The sequence below is a fragment of the Pocillopora verrucosa genome, chromosome 4, assembly GCF_036669915.1.
Source record: "Pocillopora verrucosa isolate sample1 chromosome 4, ASM3666991v2, whole genome shotgun sequence".
NCBI lineage: Eukaryota > Metazoa > Cnidaria > Anthozoa > Scleractinia > Pocilloporidae > Pocillopora > Pocillopora verrucosa.
Genome location: NC_089315.1, coordinates 8168105 through 8193000, shown reverse-complemented (window position 1 = coordinate 8193000; position 24896 = coordinate 8168105). Strand labels below are relative to the sequence as shown.

The 24896-nt window shown below is 38.2% G+C and overlaps 3 protein-coding genes across 3 annotated transcripts; 2 read left to right on the top strand and 1 right to left on the bottom strand.

The window, feature by feature from the left end:
* The first annotated feature begins 4135 nt into the window (after positions 1-4135).
* On the top strand, positions 4136-14135 carry LOC131785650 (PR domain zinc finger protein 12). The gene is given in 6 exon segments (XM_059102574.2): positions 4136-4529; positions 7042-7203; positions 7206-7339; positions 8386-8416; positions 8419-8697; positions 13253-14135. Coding segments are annotated over 6 exon segments (1047 nt in total). The 5' UTR covers positions 4136-4507; the 3' UTR covers positions 13672-14135.
* Positions 14136-16755: 2620 nt separating this feature from the next.
* On the bottom strand, positions 16756-19263 carry LOC131785651 (YEATS domain-containing protein 2). Its single transcript, XM_059102575.2, is given in 3 exon segments — positions 16756-17656; positions 17659-18267; positions 18270-19263. Coding segments are annotated over 3 exon segments (2370 nt in total). The 5' UTR covers positions 19207-19263; the 3' UTR covers positions 16756-16832.
* Positions 19264-19599: 336 nt separating this feature from the next.
* LOC136280276 (dual specificity tyrosine-phosphorylation-regulated kinase 4-like) lies at positions 19600-24774 on the top strand. Its single transcript, XM_066165271.1, has 8 exons — positions 19600-19737; positions 19935-20205; positions 21704-21984; positions 22558-22653; positions 22781-22903; positions 23209-23292; positions 24111-24180; positions 24698-24774. Exons 2-8 carry the CDS (start codon positions 19947-19949, stop codon positions 24772-24774), a joined length of 990 nt encoding a protein of 329 aa, XP_066021368.1. The 5' UTR covers positions 19600-19737; positions 19935-19946.
* Positions 24775-24896: the final 122 nt, after the last annotated feature.

Here is a 24896-nt window from a genome sequence, read left to right as displayed (position 1 = left end):
AGGAAAAAAAAACGATTGAGGAACTCAACCACACCCGACATCATCAAATTTTTAAAACGTTTTCGAGTCTTTATCAAATGTTGACTGTAAAAAATGGTGGAAAAATGCAAGGCACCTCCACCGATAGTCAATGCGCTCAAGGTGCGGATATTCAAAAATAGCTTGTTATGACAAAGGCTGCCCACTCGCCTGAGTGCTAGTTGTTAATGAAATTGAAAGGTCGACGATGGTTAGTAAAAGATTTAGTCGTGGAGGACTATATTTGATCAGCGAGAGTAGTTTGGTGATGAACATGAACCCTTTTTCCAATTTTTTGTTCCGGGAAAGGATTTCGAGACATCTGTCTGCCAAGTTTCCTTGCGTGCGGGTCGTTTAGTGTATGCTAAGTACGTTTTGATTTAAGATTTAAAACGTTTCTTTTAAGTTTTCAAAATACTTCCGATGTACATAAATTTCCTCTCTTGTCTAAGATGATATTATCAGCCTCACATAGCACGTAGTCGTTTTTTTCGGATACTGTTGCCTTTTTAGACAGCTTTGATGTTTGGGTACAACTTGTGCGATTAACTGAATCGCCATTTCATTCAGTGGCAAGGAACACTGATAAAGGGTTGATCATTTGACTTTGCTTCGATAACTCGGAATATTTACTTTATAAGGGGTCTTGAGTTGAGCACCGAGATTCACTCCGTTAGACAACTTTGAACACTCCTTAGCGGTGTGACTAAACGTGGGCTTTTATCCATCCATTACACACTATCTTCTTCACAAAGAAGTGTGTTATCCTTTCGTCACCTTGCACATGAAAGGCGATTAAAGAAATCATTATACCTTGGAAAGTTTGTCGGATCTCGAGGGCTAATATGCAAGTTTTAATTTCGCTTATTTTGGAAGCTTCCTTGAGCATTGATTACCCATTTCCCTCAGGGCACAAATCTTTCACTAAGCACTACAAAGTGACCCTTAGCAATTACGAATATATTTGAATTTACTTTGCACCGCGAACCATAATAAGCAATCACTGATTACCACAAACCTAAACAAAGGAAAAATAAAATTTGTTGATGACCGTTAAGATAGGAAACGAGAACCGCTGGAGTTGCCGGCTAATGAGCAAGATCTTTGTAATTTACATTCCTGGCTGCGAAGCGCCTACTGTGCTCCTCTCATGCACCTCTTGAACTATACAAAAACAGCTAGCCCGATCGTTTAATGGTTCGCGGAGAAAAAGAAAGCAAGTTTAATGGGTTTCCTCCGGTGCCTTAAACATTGATCACAAATATTTTGTACTATATGTTCTCCGCATGTTGTCTACCTAGGGAACCGCACACAAGCCCCCGAAACGGACAGACCCCAAACAAAAACTCACCGCATCTCCGGGGCTACACTCTTGCCTGCACCTCTTAGACAGCAAATAAATCAGTTCATGGTTGGCCTGCATGGTTCGACCCAAGGTCTTTAGCTTAAGTTTCTATAGAAGGCACCTGGGTGATGGAAACTTTTCCCAAACCAGTGGCCTACTTGGAGGACGAAGAAACTTCACATGGGATAAGCTCTTTGAAGGCAATTTAATACTTTAATAATTGATCATATATTGTTCGCGGGCGATTTGTTTGCCATTAGGCTTATTTTTTGCAGCACGTGTATTCCGAAACAAAGTGTTGGTGGCCTTTCTGGCGCGTGCCTGCCTGAAAAGACTTAATAAACTTATCACGCTCTCTTATTGTGGAGCTCTATGGCTGTACCGCTTAATTTGCAACCGGGGCTGCTTACTTCAAAGGCATATAACTCCGCAGTCATTAAACTTTCAAAGGACACCCAATCTAGATAAATTACACATTAGCTCAGCTAGAGTGTTCACTTGCATGTGTTTCTTCTTCCTTCCTAGTTTACCTCGAAAATTTTAATTTGCTATTCTGAGTATTAGCTGCAAATTGGGTGTTTTCCGGTGATTATAATATTAAAGAAAAAATTAAAAGTGAAATCCCCCGCTTTTACTGTTTGGGCTTTGAAACGGAAAGGTAATGATGCATGTTTTTGGTTACGTGTTGCTCTGTGACGGCTAATATCTATTATCTTGGCACAAACTTCAGAGTGAGTAATTTCCTTGAGCCAACGTTCTATACAAAACTGTCACAATAACTCTTTTTTTTCTCCCACGGGGGAATTAAAATTAACCACAGAGTATTTTGATGCATTGCTGAGTCAGAACGCTTTTCTTTTGCCTGAATAAACAGTGGATCATGCACCAAACAAACTTTGAAAAAACTGGTCACTATTTATTGATCTTTGGAATAAAGTCTAGCTGTTTTTAACCCCTTAAGTTATTTTTCTGTTTCATTTACCTAAATTCATTATTAATGAGGCCCGCATATTTACTCTTAGTAATGAAAGAGACGAAAGTTATACCATTTAAGAGATAGTTTAAATAAAAGAGTAGTTATTATAAAGAGCGAAATGTACCTTATTTTTAGTTTTAGAAGTCCATTACCAAGGCAAGCGCCCTGATTGCACGAAAAATAATGAGTTTTCCGAAGTAATGAACCCACCGCTATTCTGATGCAAATGTAATTTCCTTCACCTCTATTTAAGTGTCGAAAAATTTCCGCACCATTTTATCCACTTTTTTAAACCAAGTACAATGATAAAATGTTTTCTTTAATTCAATTTGCGTTATCATTTCAAAGAAACGAGAACCTTCTTTAAAGCTCATAAACAAAGTGAAGAAGGTTGAAGTAATTTCCGCGCTCGGCAAAAAAAGAAAAAAAAACGCTTAAAATGGTACACACCCAGGCATAAGTAACACGACAGCTAAACGGTTTGCACATTAAGCGATCGCGCCGGTGATCCAACATCAGTTTGTTTTCTTTAGTTTCAACACAGTGTGCAGCAATCTCGTCGATCATGTCTAGATTAAGACAAGGCCTTCTGATTATAAAAGAAAGGTTGCGATTTCGAGCAAATATGTTTAAGCACCTTTGTTCTAGACACGCGCCTGCCACGCGTCTATCAGCAGGTGCCGAAAGAATGCCCCGCCTTTGCGAAAACCCAGATTTGATCCTAGATGTGTTCGTTTCCTACTCGATGGACGTGACGCGAAGCCCCAGCGAATTTCACTGTCGCGATTGAGGCGCGCCGTGCCGAACGCTAGAATTGACGTCTCGCAGAGTACATCAACAGTTAACTAGATAACATACTAATGTGAAACCAAATTCGAAACCTGAAAAATAACACGTATTTGTTTTTTTATTACCATTTACTGCATGCTCTCTTAATAAAGAGTTGGTGGTCCTAATAGGGTTCGTTTCTATTGGAAAATGTTAGAATACTACTAATTAAATAAACCTATCTAATCACTGTTGATTGATTTGGGCGCTAACTTCTTTGTGTTCATTAATTCGTAATTGGGACCGAGCGTGTTTACATCTTACTATTCCTACAATGTTAATTCGGGAATCTTTATCTAAAGGAGTAAAATTAGTGAAATCTGCCTTCGGGTTGCGGCATCAACTAGTCAATGAAAAAAAATGATAATATTCCTAAAAGCACCACGCATGAAACAATTGATTTTTGCAGGAGAACCGTTTTACAATTCTTTAGCATTAATAGATCAGAACAGTAGGTTGGGTGTTTAAAATTAAGTGTTATGGAGAAATCACGTTTTGAGATTTTGCTTACATTGAACGAACCCTTAAACCCTGCGCAAAACCTGGAGGCCAATCGATTCAAATTTGATACAAACCCAAAACATACACCTGTGTCATTGATTTATTATTTGAAACTAAATTTCCTTCTTTTCCCATCTCTAGATTTGACCATCCGGATGTCGGGTGAAGAAGAAAATGAAGATTTAATCTCTGCTAATTCTGCACTTTGCTACACAACTCACTGTCGCGGCGCCCATTAATCAAAATCTCTCGTTCCTGTTTCCTCAAACTACAAACCTTTTCCCCCAATTTTGTCGAAAGTGCATTAAAAACTCATAGGAAATGCAAGTCGTCCGTCTGTTCTCGATACCCTGTTGATCAGCCGCTAAAGTCTCCGTAAGGGGTAACATGGTGCGCATGCCTGACAGCTAACTAAGGCAGGTGCTCTTTGCCCTGGCAGCTCATTATAAGCGCGAGTAGCACAGCGCTCAATGAGGTGTGAAGGGCATGATGAAAAATATTTGATTTATTACAAAGACTTATTTAGTTTTGCTTAGCCATTGTTCACATCTTGATCATTGTCAACGGCAAACATAAGCCAGCATATAAAGCCCTGACGTTTATTAAAATCCCATAAACCGAAAGTAAGTGAATACGTAAAGATTGAAAATCGCCACTGACAAGTCGGCGGTAAGGATACGTGCCGAGATGTCCGTTGGGTCGCGCCGCCACTCTTGGAAAAACCAAGCAGTCCCCTAAATATAAGTCAGGAGGTCTTAAGAAGCGTTCTGTACGGCAAGTGGTGCAACGTATTTGGTGGCCAAAAAGAACTTACCTTTAAATCCGGCGTTTTGGATAAAATGGACTACAACTCTGATGAAGGTAAATTTTAATTTTCCCTTATTACAATGAATGATATTCAGTTTAAAAACAAAGTATGTATTGGGAAACACGGCGAAGATTAAACTACCTCGCGTGCTTTCAGGCACTCCAGAGTTTTGAGCAATAAGAAATTATGTAATTACTCGCTTTTAAGCGCTGTGTTTAGTTACAGGAATTTAACATTGTCGTTTTATTTCCCGTGTTTCATTGCTTAGGAAAAAAAACGGTCAAAGGGATTGTGAAGTGTTTCGTGTTACGTATTCTTTTGGAATTTAACTAAGGAATGCCATTAAATTTTAACGACTTAGGGAAGTTTATAGTCTCTGGTTTATTTTAATGAGCAGAATTTGGGTTTATTAAACGCAGATCTTTTTTTGTCCATTCTCTCGTAAAGTAACATGTTTCGCTGACTATTTCGCTTTCAATAGTCTTAGAAACTCGAAGATTTCGAATTACTGAAAATACCGTGCGGTAAATTGCAAAATCGCGTGAGGTTTCTTTCGCTTTCAGATTTTTGTCGGTTAAGGAAAACATTGCTACCAACCGCGGGGAATTGAAAATTTTGATTTATCGTATTTATTCTGCCGTGTAACTCGTACTTGCTCTCAAGGTCCATAACGAGCGTCTGTACAGGTAGTTTGAGGAATAACACTAGAGTCTTCAGATTCGCGCGCTTGATCTCATCCTCAACTTCGTCAGTTTTACTTAATGTTTTTCAAAACGCCCTCTGCAGTTTCCGGCCGTCTAGTGAAACGGTCATTAAGGTATGATCTACCAGCAAACAAAATTTCAGAAATGGAGGCAAAAGCGCTTCCTTCTTTCAATTGTAATTTTTGGACGATAATAAGGTTTAAATACCCAATTTGCTTTAAGCAGGTGGATTCGCTTAAAATGAATATGTATGCGAACTCGGAAATTTAACTAAAAGCACTTAATTCGTACCAGTTTTGTAAACGTGTAGTTTCGCAGACTTTTAAGCTCTTTGTGCAAAGTTCATTCCTTATCTCTTGATGTTTTTCAGGAGATCGCAATGAGGTCAGATATCTATGGTAATATTCTCTCTCAATTCTCCCTCGGGAAGTGATTGTAGGCGCCTTAAAAAAAAAAAAGTACTCTCATTGAAATCCTTGAGTGCGACGTGACGGAAACTATAATAGAATATAAGGGAGGAAAAGAAATATGTTTAATCTAGTCTAATTTCGAATTGCTTTTCGAGAGAAATTAACATGTTTGGACATTTTTTATCATATAATTAATGTCTTCTAGTTAGCATTAGAGAAAGATTAGCATATCAAAGAACAGTAACATGATGGAGTAACAATACAACCAGGACAGTCAAACTCAAACTGAAATCAATGAATACGGGCAAGTGCGTTTTCTACAACAACTCGAAAAGCGGAGGCCACGTGACTCGTGGGCATCATCCTCCTCGCCCACAGTACAAACAAGCGCGGCTTTTTTTGGGAAATTAATAAAAATGTAACCAAGCTTTGAAATAAAGTCGGTGAAACTGGCTTGTTGTCATATAAACAAAGCTTCCGTGGTCTGTTAATTCAGAATGCGTGTGTCAGCCCCCCGTATTGTTCGACACTCTTTACTTTTTACATTGTTTAATGAAATTTTACCAATTACCCAAATAAAATATTATGGGAGAAGTGTTCAGTAATGAAAATTCGCGAAGCATATATCCTTCCGAGTCATATCTACACTTCCGCAATCAAGTCCAAATTTACTTCTCTGGTTTGTGTTTCACACTGTGTGTTCCATCAATGGCGATTGTTTGTGACTGATAAGGCCCCTGTAGCATAACAATTCGTTAGAGATTAATGCGACGCATAAACCCTCCTTTTTTACCTGCTTATCACAGTGTATTTAGCACGTTCCTTGGGTTTACTTTAATTCAAGATCATAAAGATTAGTAGAGATCGCAAAGCAGGTGCTACAAGCGAAGGTCGCATGAATAAACCTCGCCACAACTAAATTCATTACTGGAAGAGAATAAAACCAAACTCGTTTCGCTGTAATTTTTGGCACGTTATCCTTTTAAGAATGTTTCACTCATTTTATCGATGTTTTTCTGACCTAGTTTTACAAACCTGCCTTTCAGATTTTTTTCCTAGCGGTGAATAAAACGTTATAAATAATTGATTGTAAACGACTTCTGTTTGTCGCGATTGAAAACTACAGGAGAGAATAGCGTTTGGGCTTTCATCCGCTCGGGAAATTGATGCTTTTCAATTCTTTTCTTTTTATGTCGTTTTTTTTAAACAAATTCTTCAAATTTGTAAAATTTTAACCAACTTTCCGCTGGGAATTTACTAAGTCTTTTGACTTCCAACAGATATGATTCTTCCACATTTTACTCATTTAGTTAGAAAACTAGGTGTCTAGACTGCAATCCAGTTATCTCAACTGCAAAAATCAATTGTACATAGTGCAGAGAAAAGCCGCTAGAACTGATAACTGAATTTTTTTTCTCGCGATGATTTTTTTCGTTCTTTTTATTTCCAAGATCCTGACGCTGGGTACATGAGCAGCATTAAACGTGTAGGATCTACAGCTTTAGTCCCGGTTCTAAGCAACGACAACGCCAAAACTAAACAACTTTGTGTGGAGAACGACTCTTACTATATGGCATTTGTGTCTCTTCCGGAGCAAGTCACTATTGCGCCATCCTCATTCCGGGTGTTCAACTTGGTGTGTTTAGTACCTGCTGGATCAAAGAGGGCACACAGATGGGACCCTATACAGGCCGTATTGTTAAAGTCGAAGAGCTGAGCTCTGATGTTGATAATAGTCTCATGTGGGAGGTGAGTGGCTTATTCGACATTGGTAAATAACGTTATGATGCTCGAGTGTTATCGTGTTTGAAATTTCGTTATGATGCGGGTTCAACGTTATCGTGTTCAAAATCTGAGCGCACTGTGAGATATTTAGCCTTAGAACCGCGGGCATCCGATAATAAAGTCCTTGAAATAAGTTAAGGCATAGCTGTGTTTTTACTTCTATTCAGTTTTAAATTTTCCCTTGATCAAAATCCTCACTATTTATGATTGGCGAATTCAAAATATTAAACACCTTTATGAAAATAAAATGCTAATTTTTGTTTTTAAGTTCTCACTGATCACTTAGATTAGCATGTTTCGGCGCAATGTAAAATTTCTAATGTCGTGTTCTTTATTGATTCAGTGAATATTAGAGAGTTTCTCTGTCCCCATTTTTACAAAGAGCATTTCATGTGATTCAAACTGATGCTGTATGTTAGCCTGAGGTTTAAAACTATATTGTGTCATTCAAGTAAGCCCGAGGAAAAATCGTTTAAGATAAGGTTAAAAACACATTACAATTGTGCAGAGAGTGTTAGCATAGAGTGCAAAAACCATAAAGAAATGAAAAAAAAAACACTTTTCGATTGTTTTCTTCTTTTGAGACATGCCCACCGCGGCATGGAAATTTTTCAACATTAGACTGTCGTATTCGAAATAAACGAATTTAACTCCGAAAACGATAAATTCTGAAATTTTATTTGGTAATCTATCCGTGATTTGGTCTTTGTTTGTACAGTACACAAGTCACTCGAGAGCCTCTTTGAATTAAGAACAAACCCGAACTCTCAATAAATATATTGCGTTCCCAAAGTCGACCAAATTTCTCGCATTCATTGTTTTTTTTCCAAGATCTAAGAGTAAAGAATGAATGAATTGAAATGCCCTTTACTTAGTGAAGAATCATTTGGAAAACGTTTTGAATATTCTGACCATACAAAGTCGATGAAACTTATTTCTTCTTTGAACATATCGCTTTTAAAAATACGAACCTAAGTGAATGGTGTTGTTTGAAATCTGCTTCAAAACAGGTTCTTAATGAAGACGGAACGGTTAGTCACTTTCCGACGCGAAAGACGAAAATCCGCGTAATTGGATGGGCTTTGTGAACTGCGCTAGGAACGAACAAGAACAGAACTTAGACGTGTTTCAATACGGTGGTAATATTTATTACCGCGCGGTCAAAGACATCCCTCCAGATCAGGAACTGCTGGTTTGGTATGGCGGCACTTACGTTCAATTCCTCGGGATCCCGGGAATTGCGCCGGTGAACGACTTCGTGCGAAGAAAAAGGAGAGGACCTGAGGAGGAAGAAGAAGAACCAGAACCTTCTCAGCTACACGGTTAGTACTGAGTCTGGAATTAACTCTTGCTCGCGTAAACTTAGCACTGAGCAGCTTATAACATGATATTGCTTGTCGAGCAGAAACCACGACATCTCACGCAAATTTGAAACGTGAGTTGCACTTGTAAGAAAAGATTCAAAAGTACATTGTCTCTTTATTGTGCCGCATCGGAAATCAGTTCGACCAAGGTGATGTACAGCCTACATTACACACACTAACACACAGTGTTTTGCTTCAAGACTTGAAAATAATACCTCGACCTCTTCTTCTTTGAAATTTGTAGTATTCTGATTGAAAATCATGCTTCCTGTTTTACCCTCTTCTCCTTCACCAAAAATCAACAGTTTAAGTTACTCAAAGTTTTCATATGTACACCGTGTCTCAAAAGTGTTTGCATTTCGCCGACTTGTACCTTCGTTGCAAAATACTCCAGTGTTCGAAAAAGAAAAAAAAAAAAAAAAAAAAGACTTTCGTTTCAATTCCAATGCGCATAGGAGTTGTCAACACCTGCAAAAGTGCTTTATAAAATGGAATAAAAATGTAAGTTTTAATATTTTTAGCCGCGATGAATTTGTTAAATTTACAAGCCGACTTAACAAAATACAGGAACTGCACAAACAAATCTTCTTATTTTTTCATTTTTTTCAAATACTTCTATGAAAAGGCTTTAAAAAATTATATTTACTGCCAGCAATAAATGTTTTGATTCCAAAATTTTTTGTCGAGGAATACTTTGAATATTTACGGGGTATAATAACATAAAGTAAATCATGATGTATGTATGTTTATACTGGCAGTAAAAAACCTTGCTGTGCCATCGAGTTTGTTATTTTTTTCACCGGAACTGAATTCAATTCTTCATCACGGTTTGTGCAAGTTTATTATCTACATTAGTATACTGTTGTTTGAGATGTTTCGTTGGAGTGTTGTGTGTTTCTACTGCTAACGACGCTGAGAATTACATTTGTGACAAGCAAAGAAGAGAATTCATAACATCTCGTGTTCAGTCGTCGCATCGATCTACTAATCCCTTTTAAACCAGAAATATGCGACTAAAACAAACTGCGCTCGGATTTAACAGCTATCTTTTATACTCAAGGAAAGGGGTGAGTGTTGTGAAATTTGCATTTCCAAACGTGTGGATCCGGAGTTAATCAATCCAATAAATATTAAAACAGGGTGGTGGGTGATAAAACTTCGGCTCAGTGTTTGGTATTCAGCCTTTCTTAAGACAGATATTATCATTTACAAATTACGAAGCAAGGTCGTTGGCGCCCAGCGCTTTTTATAATGAGCCTATCTATGGGGTGTAGCTATTTTGGAGACGTTCAATTAAAAGAAGACCGGCTAGGCTGAGGCGTCAGGAGAGAACAATGCTAAAACTTGTTTAAGTCTGTCGAAGGAATCCACAGGAAAAGTGGAATTAATTTTAAAAAAGGGCTCGATTATCTTTTATAAATTTCGATGTTTACCAGCAAATTGCGCGTTCCCTTTTCCGCTTAATCATTGCCTTAGATGGCTTAGTACCCACAAAACTGATTACTGGTCGAGATAAATATAGTAATTATTCGGGAGTTAAGCCTCGAGCTAACATCATCTCCTTGATGCTCTCTGATGTACATCTAATGGAAAAGTGCAAATTACAGCTTCATAACCCCCACTTGTGCCCTTCCAACTGCGCATATTTTCCTTCCGGAAACAAAATTTCGAAACTTCTATCTTGTAAACATTACTGCGGGAAACTTAGTTGTTATTACTGATTTTTTTCCCGATGTAGCCCAAAGCGATTTTTAAAACTCGAAAATTGGGTCTACCCACTGATTCAGAGTACACGCCACCATCAGACAGAAAAATTTTCTTTACCCCGATAGCCAAAGTAAATTTGCTCATGCAGTTTATTTTAAAGAGAATCGAAAATAGATTGTATTACTGCTGATCTGGGAGTGAAAACAGTATGCTGAAATTGAGACAGCTGGATTTCGATTAATTTAGCAGGCTTTCAAGAAAAATCAATTAGGACGCTTGGGTAAAATTAATAATGGATTAACTGTAATGATTTGTAAACGGTTCCAATTCGGCATGTTTAAAAGTGTTCAATTAAAGGGAAGTTTATTTAAACGAAGTGGTTTAATAAAAAGCTTTAGCAAACAGAAAGGAGGGGCATATATAGTATTAAAAAAAGACCTTTCGCCTGGTCGTCGCCTGAGTTTGTAGATTTTTTTATGAAGTGTTTTACTTTTCTAATAAAGTTCACCGTATTTTATCGATTGCTGCAAACTTAAAACACACAGACAGATTTTTTAAGGACGAAAGGTAAAAACAGCGAATCGTAAACACTGACAAGCAATGTTAATTACGCTTCGTTCGAGCCAACGTTTTCTTTTCTCTTTTCTTGTCTCTGGCGCTAATGAAAGAGGAACAGGTGATTTTGGTGATATCTGTAAATCGGTTCCTTTGTATTCTGATAACATCACACTAGTTTTGTTGAAATTCTATCTCGCTTGAATGGCTTACTACTCGAAAAAACTGAAGGTGATGGAAAGGGCATTGTGAAGCCAATATTTTCATTTTTTTTACCCTTGAGCAATTTGCGTTTTTTTCTTTTTTATTCACCATTGTGGAACTGCGCATTCATTTTAGTTCCCTCGTTTACTGTAACAAATCACGCAAAATGCGTCAAGATTTAGTAATCGGGTCCTTTTTTAATTTCTCGGGGTGTTTTTTTCTGTTTAATCTAGTTTTAATTTAGTCAGTATTTTGCGAAAACTTTAAAGTACACCAACAATGGCACAATGCACTTGGCAACTTTTACTTATTTCATTTAACGCAAGATTTAGCGGCACTCACTTAGGAGTGTGTCTGCTGATTATTATTTCTTGCTGCGTAGATGTGATTTCTAATTACATCAGCATTTCTTGAGTTTCGAAATAAATGTGGTGGGTCGGAACCACAGGTAATTAGGAGTTTTAAATTGGTTTTTATTGGGTTCGTCACCTGGTTTTGAAAACAGCTTTATTTTTTCTCTTTTATTTCTTCTCCCATAATGTAAAGAAGCGTTTATGATGAATGCACGTATCACATATCATGAATCAACAATGTCATTTTTTTCCACGCTGAGGCTTTTGCGTTAATCAAAAATCACTTATTTGCCCCCTGGGTCATGGAATATGAGCTGTATATGAATTTTAAGTTTACGTGCTCTAATGCCAATGTCGAATCCAAGTTTGAAATAACCACGCCCTGCATTAACGATGAAGAAGAAACACAATTTCGCTTCGGGGCGAAGGAAATCTCTCTCACTCCAAAGCATCGCACGTTAAGCATCGTGTTTGAAGCTAGAATAGTACAATAGATGAACAGAAGAACGAAAAGCGTGGCAATTTACACTTCTTTCTGCCAATGAAAGGGAGAGAATTGAATGAATTTTCACCCACTACAACCAAACAGGAGATCTCACCAAAAATTTCTCAAAAGTATCATCATGAATTAAGTTTTAGGCAAGCTGAATCTCAGTAGTATTTTTATCCCCACCTCGTATATGTTTTGCATTTCTTCACTTTTTACAATAAGTTGGTATTCTCATGTTATTTTGATGATTTTTACCGGATGAAAAACATAATATATTTACCACGTGCCGTTCTCTCACTACACTGTTATATTTCTCAGCCAAAGCCGCAGATGGCGATTTCTTCATTATTAAAATGCGACTTATTTTAACATCATGTTTAAAACACTCAATAAAACAAGATTCCAGCGTTGCTTGAACTTTAATGAAAGTTTTCATTTGGCCCTTCGAGGCTCCTACCAAGTATAGATTTGTTAACTAACCTAAAATCTCCTCATGTTTCTTGCTGAGATTTTCTAATTTGAATGGTTTATTAATCATGCAATACTTACGCAAGAGAGTTTTTGTGCCTAACCTCAGCGTCTGTATTATAATTATAATCTTTGGAATTTATAGAAATTCGGAAATGTCACCAGTACCTTTGTCAAGTATGAAATAAACTTCCCAACATCTCACCAAAACTTTGCCGGGAGAAATGGTAATTAAACAGTTCTTAGAAGTAATGTAGATGTATTTCCTGTTCAATTCTTAGGACTGTGAGGAAACTACAAATTTTTTTAGTTTCTTTACGTCTGAGAAAAAGGATAGTTTTGCTGTAAAGGTTCGACCTGCGTCTTTTCCTCAGTTATTTTCCAGTGTTTCAAACACCCTATTTATCTTTACGAAGGGTTATTGTTATGGCTTTTGTATTGTAAAGAAGAAAACGTTTTTTTTCTAGTTTTGACTTCAAGCTGTTTTCCGAAGCGCTTGCCATGATTTATAACACAGCGTGAAATGTTTATCTTGGAATTGAACCTCCCCAACCACTTTCCACATTTCCTCTAAGCTATTGTCATTATCAAAACAGGAAATCGCGCCCAACCGTGCGTTAAATTGCAGGAGATCTTCTTTGAATATTTATCCTAGAGAAACATATCTTTGTTTGCACTTGAGGAAAAAATTGAAGTGACAGATTTTTTTTCTTTCCTTTTTTTGTTTTTCATGTAGGAGATTCAGTTTACAAGTTCAGCCAAGACCGTGTGAAAAGCAACGTCGTACCGGGCAGATTAAAGTGTACGCTTTGCAGACGAGGATTTAACTCTCGAAGCAATTTGCGCTCGCACATGCGCATTCACACCCTAGAGAAACCGTTTCAGTGCAAGTACTGCAAGAAGTCTTTCTCGCAATCTTCGACCCTTCGGAACCACACCAGGCTTCACACGGAGAGAAAACCGTACAAGTGCAATGTGTGTCACTTCGCTTACTCGCAGCTTGCGGGATTGCGGGCTCATCAAAAATCTGCTCGGCATAGGCCTTTGCACGAGGCTGCAAAAGTAGCAGCCCAGAAACAGCAAAGTCTTCTTGAAGAGACAAGTCATATGGAACATTCACCAGACTCTTGCAAATTAGAAAACGCGACTCCATAGTTAAGAATTGTGCTTTTTCGGAATATGCTACTTAATTACGAAGGAAACTGTAGAACGCCACATCACTGTTAGGCGGTCTTCTTCAACATACTGAAAGCAAACATACGGCTTTGTTCATCAATCTCCTTAGTGCTCATCCCAATACTTGAAGATTATCTGAAGCAAAAAGAAGAGCTCATTCTTAATTACGCTGAAAATAAAAAGTTGTAGGACTGAGTGCCTTAAAACTGACTTTTAAAATGGATTATCATATTTGATACCTATCCATGCAGCAGAGGACATTTTGGAACCTTACTGTACCTAGTTTCCGCCGTGAAATATTATTAATTTTCGTTTTTAACTGGTTGGCCGTTAATGAGGGCAAATCAGTAAAAATCGTGGTCAAAAAAGTACTTCAGCGCTTTAAAAGTTGTATATAATGTAAATATGATTTTGTAAAAATAAAATTTGCTAGAAAGCTTTAATGTGCATTCAGTAAAATGTTTATAGCCCGCTTCCATTTGAGCTTCAATGTAATTGACATGAGAGCTTTCATGTAAATAGTTTCAAACATATGAGTTGACACCAGTTTTTATACTCAAGTAATTGACCTGCTAGTTTCAAACATATGAGTTGACACCAGTTTACTCAAGTACCGTTTTATAGGAAATAAAAAGACAACCATATGAAATATTTGTGTCGTGTCTACAAGATTTTTGTCTTAAAAGCATCACTTCTGACACAAATACAGTGACTGGGACGTGTAAGTTTTTATCATCCTGGAATGAGAACATGGTTTTCCTTGTCACGATATCCATCTCTCCTTGTAAACACAAAAATTGAGAGAGGCATTCATCTCAAGGACATAATAACGAGTCTGCAAAGAAACATTTCACATTTCTCATCCAAGTTCAATTAATGATTTTTTTTCTTGACTTGGGTGGTGACGTGTTGCTTTTATAGGTCATAGTTATGAGCCTTTTCTGTGACTTGCAAACGGAAAATATGACTTCTTGGCTCTCTTGAATTGTTTGGAAAATTGCCTCTTGCATATGAAAAGAGGACAACTCAGTATTTACTTTATTTCATTGTAAAAGCTCTCATCCTCGTGCAACGTTTATGTTAGTAATTAAAGTTTAATCTTTTGCCGACATTTCTCTGGGAAAATAGAAACACAGAGATAAGAAAAGAAAACTCCACAAGCTGTGGCATATTCAGGGTTTTGTTTTTTAATGTTAAGCGTTTGTCCGGGGGCTTATCTGCTTTTTTAAAAAGTGTTTTTCAATTGCTCTTTATTCACAAGTTTCAGCCATCTTGAGATATGGACAAGTGATTACTTTTATTAATTTTCAGCGACGAACTCGCAAAATAGTTCAACTTCATCAAGAAAATTGTAAATCCTTGTTTAAAAGACTTCTAGACGTTTTCACCGCTCGAGGGGTTTTTCCCCCTCAATCATTTGTGAGCCAATATTCCACCCCACGTTTGCTCCTCGTAAAGTATTGTTTATTTGTCCATTTGTCGAATCATGATGAACAGTAAGCTTTTTTTTAATTTCAAAGATAGTTATCATGAAAATCAGATATCGTCGACTTTTTTCCCTGAAGTGATCCTTACAAATACGCAAGTAGTGTAACAGATTTACCCCTGATATATAATTCAGATCCAGGGGCTGTGATACCATCGATTCTATTAATTGTTGTTACCTCTTGCTTTGACTCATAATGTTATCAGAACTAAGGAACACCAACTCAAGTTTTGATAGCACTTGCACCACATGTTGGGCATAATTTAACTTATTGACAAAGGGTGAGATAAAATCGCGGGACGTTGTGTTTGGAATACAACAGCCAAACAAACTTCGTGCACCACCGCACGCTCTAAGAAACAATTAATAAAAAATGATGATGATTTGGGTGCGAATGAACAGACTCGAATCAGTGAAATGAACCAAAAAAAAAAATGACAAAAAGTAATTGCAATGATTTCAATTTGAAATGAAATGGAGAGGCGGCAGGCTTGTGCTAAAAAGGTAAGCTTTTTGATAAAAGAGAGCCTCTCGACCAACTTCCCAATCCTTTGTGAAAATAGATTGAAAAAGATGGTAAATGTCAGTATCTGCGTAATTGTGCAATTACCCTCCTTTGACTCAGTAACGGTCAACTGATAACAAGTTGCATTGTGGTTAACATTGGTTTAAGGGAGGGGTAGGCGCGCAGTTGCTCTAATACCGACATTAATTCGGCCATTTGTGCTCGGTCATCGAGGAAAGAAGAATACCACTGTTCTTACAAACTCCCTTATCCCGAATCTTTATTTGCTGAAGAAGATTGACAAAATACTCAACCCTTCCCACCCTAACATTAGAATGTATGAATCTTTGTTTGCTAAAGGAGATTGACAAAATACTCAACCCTTCCCACCCTAACATAAGAATGTATGCTGCGGCTCCATAGTGTTCTCTATATATTTCCTAAGGTGCTGACGAGGAGAATTTCTTTCACATTCAAGAGCTTCTTTAGTTAGTATCATTTATTTTTCTCATGACCTTATTGTGTGATTCAGGAGTGATACTGTTGGGAGAAATTAAATGCTAGTCACTCTTAGGGGTCAAAAGGTTTAGGAAGGACACTTTTGGGCCAGACTTGTTCACCTTTGGGGCAATGCGACGTGGCTACGTAAAAATACTAACACAACTCTAGAAGCTAACACAAAGAACTATCCAAACTGTAAACTCCACCAATTGACTGAATTGCTACAGGATGCCGTTAAAACAAAACCATAGCAATCACACGAGCCAATCATAAAAAAGGAGAATATCTCAAGGGTAAAGAGGACTCAAACCAAAAAGAAACAAACCGCCCAAAGCGCGGGAAAATGCACGTGACCAATTCGCGGTTGGTTCTAGTTTTGAATCTTATTGGCAAGTTTTTCGGGACCGATCACATTGCGAAGTGAAGCAAAACCAAAGCAATCCGGAATTAACTTCGCCAATCAATTGGGATTTCTCTAACATGTACACAATCGAGAGAGGACAGCTAAGAGCATCACAACTGGCAATGAAATTTGGTGATTTTATTACAAAGAACAGGCAAGTGAGAAGTTTCAGAAGTGAGATGCGTGGAAAAAAAGTACTGTTCCGGTCATTTTCCAAACCAAAAATTCAGCTCCAAAACAAAATTTTACTTTTCATCCTTTGGCAAAACTTCTCCGAGATACATACTGGTAAGGAAATCGCAGTGAGGAAGAGAACAGACAGCTCTGTACACGTGACTTGGTGTCACAAGCCTAGGACCGTAAGACGTAGTCTGGTCAGCGGCACAAGCCCATGACTGACGTAATAGATCTTCAGCAAATCTTTTGCAGGCCGTCAAAAGAAGGCTTTCAATAACCTGCACATTTACTCCATCGGTATGGACAGTCTTCAGCTTGACACCGATGTCGCTACACGTTTCACGGATCCAATTCTGTTCCAGAGTTGACGGAATGGTATACACAACTGGTTTCCCATCTTGAGGCTTAGTTGCCTTTTCTCTGGGTATGTCACCGACCACATCGATTTCCAGGTCTTCTGAGTTGTCGTCAGGTCGTGGTATGTCAGGAAGACATTTTTCTCTCAATTCCACTTCAGGGAAAAGGGTAGATGGTAGCGTGAGGCCATTGAAACACAGTTCCTCGCATTTATGACCTTCATCTACTTCAGAGGGCACCTCAGATTGAACACCAAGGCAGCTTCCGCACAGATTACAGAAAGAAACTTCCTCCACTGACACTTTGTCACACGGCGTGTAACCAAACCGACGGCACCAGACTAAGATATCTTTGATACTGAGCTTACATAAAGGCATCGAGCTTAATATACGGCGCCTTACAGCCGCTGCCCTCTGCCACTCACAGGCTCTTCTCTTACCAATATTCCAACCAAAAAACTGTTCCGAAGTGGCAGCACAATAATGGTGCTTCACGACGTTTCTTGCAGGATCAATCAAGGGGTGTTCTTCAAAAGTTTCCTCAACTGTTCTTTAACTTCTTCCGTGAACTGGTTCTGTCCGGAAATTAGCTCTGGGCTGCCACACCTCGATGATGGCTGACTGTTAACGGGTGATGACACTGCGGAAGAAATTGCTGATGAACCCGCGGAGACTGATTCCAACTTCACTTTTTTCAGTTGAGGATATTGTGATGACATTCCTGATGTGTCCGAAAATTTTCTAACTGTCGGAAGCGTTTCATGTTGAAGCTGATTTCTACTGTTCTGAAGGTCTCTCGCGGTGTTTCTAATTGCATCATCACCATGCTCTTGATGCTCATTTGAAGAAACAGTGGGAAGATTTTCAGAAACACTTTCTACAGAAGCTGGTATATAATTATCTTTGATCGTCCTACGATCCAGCTCCAAGTCCACAACAGTTTCGGAGCCTAATGTCTGAAGTCCTGTATAGGTTCTGTCTAACTTAAGTTCGTGAAATATGTCAACTCTCTTGTTCCTAGGGTCAACAAAATGTAGCTGAACACGGACTGTAAATTCTCCCCAACCTCTTCTGGTCAAATGAAAAGGAGGCTTGTTGACTTCCACTATGTCGTTCGGACGATAACTCGGGTGAAGAAAGAACCACACTTCTTTACAAATCGATCAATGTTCGGATCTTCGGGTGGACCTCGAACATACACCACCATCCACTTGTGGGTCGATTTGTCGTTATCCTCCCGCCTGTCTAACGATATGTACTTTGATGTGTTCCCAACAATGATTCGCTTTTTGACATAAAATCGCGATCCAGCGCTAGCAACAATCATGGGCGTTGCATATGAAACGCTTGCTGTTGCAATTGGTGGGTTTTCTTGACTTGTACTACTCTCTAAACAGTTTTGAGTGATTCCATTGCGTGTTTCGGGGTTTGGTTTATCAGAATGATCTTCCTTCACGATCTGATTCAAGAGAGCGGGTTCTCCAGATGCAATTGTTCCATTTTGAGTAGTGCTACAATTCTCTTGTTTCGTGTGAAGTACAACGTCGACAATTTGATTCCTACTGCCAACAAGTTGATCATCAGTACTTGTTGTTGTCTCAAAGGCCTCTGATTTCTTAACTTCCAAAGTCTCCCTTACTTCTGACTTAACATTTCTCATTGAACTGATCGTTTCTTTAGTGGGATTTCTGTTGTCTGGAATCCTTTGAAAGTCGACTCGTTTTGCAAGATGCCTACCAGACTTTCTTCGATCACATCCCTCATTCTTGAAATGAGAACGATTTCTAGATTGGTTTCCTCTGCTTTCGGATGAGCCGTAATACCTTGCCAGCACGCACGCTCTCAGCCTATCTAACATGGCTTTAGCATGACCGATTCTATCGTCAATCACTTCAATCTCTCTTTCTTTGAGATGTATTTCCAGAGCGAACTGCTGTCGAATTATTTTATCGATCTTTTGAATAGTTTGTTCCTTTGCATCTCGCTGTCTTGAGGTCAGAATTCTTCGCTCTCGTTCCCGTTGATTACTGCCGGCAGACTGATAATCTGGATCCTCCATTTCTTGTTTGCACGAACTATTTTCCATGTTGCTTTAAAAAAACGCCATTAACTTCCCCAGAAAAACCATAAGTTACATCTCTGATTCGAAAAAAAAAAATGCTAGTCCATGTGTGTTTACGTTTTACACGCGTGCTCTACGATTGAGAACGCTGCCAGAATTCGCGGGCGTAGAATTGTTTTCTACCCAGTCCCATTAGTCCAAAGCTCGTCCTTTTCTGGGGGTCCCTGCTAGTTATACATTTTGCTTGAGATAACAGCAAACGCAAAATTAAGAGGAGAACACTTCATGAACAACCTAACTTATTTTTATGTCGCCTTTAAGGCGCATCATGAACAACATGAATTTTATCTTTCCGCCTTTCGAACTTCTTTCATAGCCACGCACCCACCCCTCCCATCTCACCAACAATCATTTGTTTACAAAGATGGTGGCTTCAGAAACGGAACATTATTAGCCGATCTCCAGGCTCGTTTTTTTCTTGAACATGTGTTGGGAAGATAAAAGCAACAATGCAAGCCCATCTGCTGGAAGGAATGAATTTATTGCAGTGAGCAGGTAAACTGAATAAAAGTCTGAAAGATGCGTCGAGTGCATTCATGCTACTACATTTTGTCTTCGACCGCTGGGTAGATTTCCGTGGATCATGTTAGAATATTTCAATTAAAGAATATTTATTTGGTCACGTCCACCTACAGAGATTATCGGAAAAGTGTTGTGTGGCGAATTGCACGTTTTCTTTCCCAATTTGAAAGGTGGTCTCCTCCATGGATGCTAGGAAGGGTGAAATTTTGAAGATTACAGAGCACGAATGGAAACTTGGTATCTGTATTGGAAGGGGAACATGTAGTGAGGTTTTTGAGGCTGCTGGGACCCTCTGCTATAAGAGTGGGCGTAAGAGAGCTGTTAAAGGAGCTGTCAAGGTTCTCAAGGAAGGATCACAATTTGAACAAGCTGCTCTCAACGAGATAAAGATTTTGCAGTATTTATGTCATGAAAGTGAATCCCTCGACGTATATTACTTTGGTGAGTATTTTTTATATGCACTTGAAACTGTTTTCAATGCTGAGTTAACTGGAAAGTTAGAAAAAAGATGATTCAAGAAAGGTTTTATTTTATTTATTACAATTTATTTATTACAATTTAATGGCACATATAACTTAACTTACTTACATACTTACATTAATAGATAATAATACAAAAGAGTAAAAGGAAAGGTGCCATAAGGATGGTCCGCAAAAGAGATAAATCCCCATGCACGGCAGACCACCTTTAACAAAAAAAAAACAAATCCAAACTAAAATCAATCAAATCTTGCAGTCAAGTAATCCCTTACACCCCTTTTAAAAACAAGAAAACACTTGGAGCCTGACGGACCGATAGTGGCAGCCCATTCCACATGTGGACAATCCTATTAAAATAGCAAAACTTAAAAGTATTAGTCCTCGCGTAGTTCTTTTTTAATTTAAGTTCGTCCTTACCCCTCAACGAGTATCTTTCCGAATGCGAATAAAAATTGGATATAAGAGGATATATCTCTATATTAATATACCCATTAAGAACTCTATAAAAAAATAGTACATCAAAAAGAAGCGTCTGTCCTCTAGAGATAACAGGTTCAGTTGTTCTTTACGAGTGTTGTAATCATCATCAGTTTTTAGAATAAACTTGGTGGCTCTTCGCTGAATCCTTTCCAATCTGTTAATGTTTCTAGCCGTGAAGGGTGACCAGACAATAGTACAGTATTCCAATTGGGACCTTACCAAAGCACAGTACAACCTTCTTAACGTGTTAAACATCTTTCATACCCTTGCATGTCCTTTTAATAAGGCCAAGAATCTTGTTAGCCTTGCTTGATATCTTATCAACATGAGCATTCCAGGACAAATTGTTACTAGTAACTAATCCAAGATCACAGAATTCAGATGTTTCTTCCAGAGAGCTCTCTCATTCAGCTTAAGGTCAGAACGAAAAGGCATACTTTTTTTCGTGATACGCATCAGGTTTTGACAAAGGTGAAAAGTTTGGTCGTGACTCACTGTTGTATCAAAGTTGACCAACTTAATTCTAAGGGGGGTGGGGAGGCTGGCCATTGTACAAGTGTTACTGTGAGCTAATGGTTTGACTGAATGTACTCAGACACTCTGCCAACATGTCAACTTGCCAAAAATCTACTCTCTGACACATTAGCATAGTCATCACCTCAGGTATTTAACTTGCTGATTTACTTGTCACTTTGCCAATGTCCTCAGTCACTTAAATCCTGACTTATATTCAGTGAGAGTTATTGGGCCAGTGATTTCTCTGAACAATCAGCAAATGTAAACCTAGTACAGTTGACAGCAAGTTGATGTTGGGAAATTGACCAAAAATATCGGGAAGTTGACTAGTGGTATCAGTGAGTGAGTTGCTTTCAAGCATGTATAGCACTAACAATTAGGCCCCTCCATTATGGGGGAGGTCTAAAAATCATCACCTTGATTTTTTTGCTTATTTAATGGTGCATATTTTGTTTTCTTTTCAGTGCATTTATTGGATTACTTCCTTTATAGAGGTAATTTCTACTTGGTTTTTGAGCAGTTGGATTGTCATCTTCATCACATTTTGCTTAAGTACTCAGGCAAAGGTCTTCCTATCTCTATTGTGAGAAGATGTTCTAAGGATGTTGTCAAAGCCTTGAGCTTTTTAGCCATCAAAAGAGTTGTTCATGGTGACCTAAAGATGTCCAATATAATGTGGAATCCAAATAGAGGTATCTTTCAACTGGTGGATTTTGGACTCAGTTTCCTTGAAGGACATCTTCAAGTGAGTCTTGTGTTTGTTTCACTTACAGTGATTTTCTGTACAAAGTTTTGAAAATGCTTTTGGGGTTGGGGAATCATCATAATTTGAAGGATGTAAGGATGGTTAAAATGGCTAGCAATATGTTTGATAAATCTGTGAAACCTTTAACCCCCATGAGTCACCATGTGTGAGACCTTGAAGAATGTCTTAACACTTCAAATGTCATGGTGAATATTGTTGGTCACTAGAGATTTTTGAAAATAAGGCTGACAGTCAGCTATCTTAGCCCTTTAACTCCCATGAGTGACCAAGAAAAAATTTATCTTTACAACAATATAGGAAATATCAACTAGGAGATTATTGGTAGATCCAATACTGAATTCTCCAAACTAAAACCATACAAATTTTAGGAAAGAGAATAAGAGAATCACTACTGATTGAGATTTTGAGAGTCAAAGGTTTCAGTGCTTTTTAAATGTATTGAATTGAAGAGAACATGTTTTGGTACCATTATAGTGTCATGAAAAAATTCATCAAATATATGAAAAAATACTGATAATTGTGCAACGTTAGTATCTGTTTTATATTCTTCAGCCTTCTCAGCCTCTTCAGAGCCCTGGTTACCAATCTCCTGAGGTGCAAATGTGGAACAGACTAGTTCCTCATGGTACAACTGAAAATAGTATGTCGGTGAGTTGTCCAGAGTACTTAAGAACAGATCTCCAGAAATTAAACAGGGATATGGCAATATTAAAAAAGGTTACACCAACCCTTTTGGACCACCTCACAAATGACTTTCTTTGATACATTTTTGCAGAAATGTTTGTTTGCTTGTGACATGTGGAGCTTTTCTTATGTACTATGGTACATGTACACAGGACACCCAGCTCCCGGACATGAATTGCATGAACCAGTCTGTACCATGTGCTTGCAAAAAAAGGTAGCTACAAATATTTAGGATATGTGTTGGAATTACTGACTCCATTTGAAACAGCTGTAACTGTGGCTTACATTTAGCCAGTTAACCCTTTGACTCCTAAGAGTGACCAGGATCTAATTTCTCCTCATAATATCACCCCTGAATTATACATTTAGGTCCCATGAATAAAGGAAATGATTGACAACTGAAGAAGCTCTTGATTTTTATACAAATTCTCCATGTCAGCACCTTAGGAAGTTTATAGTGATAAGTATGGAGAAAATGTATATTGACTTAATTAGTTTTAAACTTTGTTTTTCCCTCAGGATTGTATGCATTTCCAGCAAATCAAGAAGGAATTACCTCAAGATGAAAGAGAGATTACGCTTGAACAACATAATTTTTTTACTGTAAGTATTTAATGAACATTTTGCTTTTGAATTATCAACTTTTTCATTTAGTTACTAGCAGCTGTACATGTTATACCTTGGTTATCTCTGTCAGAGATCAGACATAGTTTGAAGCTACACTGGTTTGCAGATTTAATGAATGTAACCGAATTCCATGGGTCTATGAATTGTAACTTCTTCGGTTACATTCATTAAATCTGCAAACCAGTGTAGCTTCAAACTATGTCTGATTGTCCACCTGGTTGCCGTGTAAACTTTATCTGTCAGAGATGTTAGCATTCTATATTCAGTACAACTGAGGAGCATAGCTGATATGAGAGATATGTGAAGTTTGACAGAATAATGCAAAGCACATGACCTGTAGAATAATGTTCCAATTGAAACCTAATAAAAAGCTTTTAAAAATGTCCTAACCCTGTTCCATTCTTTCCACCCAAAAGAGCTGAACAGTTGTCCTTTACACTTGCCCATACAAAACCTAATCCCCATAGGGGATTAGGTGTTAAGGATCTTGTACTCGTGATTTTCCCCCTCAGCTGGTTTTGGAGTCCAGATTTCTTTCATTTCAAGGGAAAAGAAAGTTTAAGGCTTTCAGATAGATGTAACTCTCTGGTATGACTGGAAGGCACCTCATTTATGGCCTACCACAGTTTCTCTTGTGAAGAATCCAGGTTTTATTTACCTAGGGTTTATACCAATAATGAACATTGTTGAGATCAGAAACACTCAATCCTATGAAGCTGAGGGAGTTCTGATAAATCTGTGGTCAATTAAGGATTTTTAAATGAAACTAAACTTAAATTTACTTTGACCTGCAGAATGATGAAGTGCAAACCAGAGCAGAGAGGATAACACCTTTTAATGCCATGCAGCATTCCTTTCTTAATGGTAAAAAAAAAAAACCTGTCAGAAGGTTCCATGAATGTTTTTTGGCCTTTGGTGGTTTGTCTGAACAATTGTGGCCCTTAAGAATACCTGTAATGATTTCTTTTACTAGCATTGCCAAAGAGCAAACTTAATGTACCAGAATTATTTTTCTAAGTCACATCAATTGTACCTATATTTAAGCTCTATGGTTTTGTTTGAATTAGAAACTGATTTTAAAAAATATCAGGTGAGTAAATGAAGTCTTGCTGGATTTTAAGAGAGTTGTTCCATGATGTACATGACTGTATATTTTTCCTATCTTTACACAAAAGAATTTATATACTCTCCATATAACATTGGCATCAGATCTTAACAGAAAGCAGACCCAAGGAGATGTGTATGTCCGTTAGCCTATGTGTCCATGAAATGATACTCTTTTGTTTCATCGCTTCAGCACGAATTGTATACCTTTCAGTTGAGAATTAGATTATTGGGCGTTCTGCTGCATCTAGATGTCCATTTGCCTCTTCCTTTCCAGGATCACTGGGTGTAGCTGGAGTCCTCGCCTCTTCCTTTTATCCCCCCAAGACGTTACCCTTCTCTCTGGTCTTGTAGTGGTCTTCACCACTGCCGACCTAGTGAGCAGGGTTGTGTCTTGCTCACACTTGGCCGAAGTTCAGAATTATCGTGCGTTGACCCGGTAAGATAGCTCCGGTCCCAGACATGGTATAGCCCTC

Coding starts and splice junctions, on each gene's coding strand:
- LOC136280276 (XM_066165271.1), top strand. CDS start 19,947: ATGGATGCTAGGAAGGGTGAAATTTTGAAGATTACAGAGCACGAATGG. Junction 22,654..22,780: donor CAACTGAAAATAGTATGTCG/GTGAGTTGTCCA, acceptor ACATTTTTGCAG/AAATGTTTGTTTGCTTGTGA. Junction 24,181..24,697: donor GCAGCATTCCTTTCTTAATG/GTAAAAAAAAAA, acceptor CTTCCTTTCCAG/GATCACTGGGTGTAGCTGGA.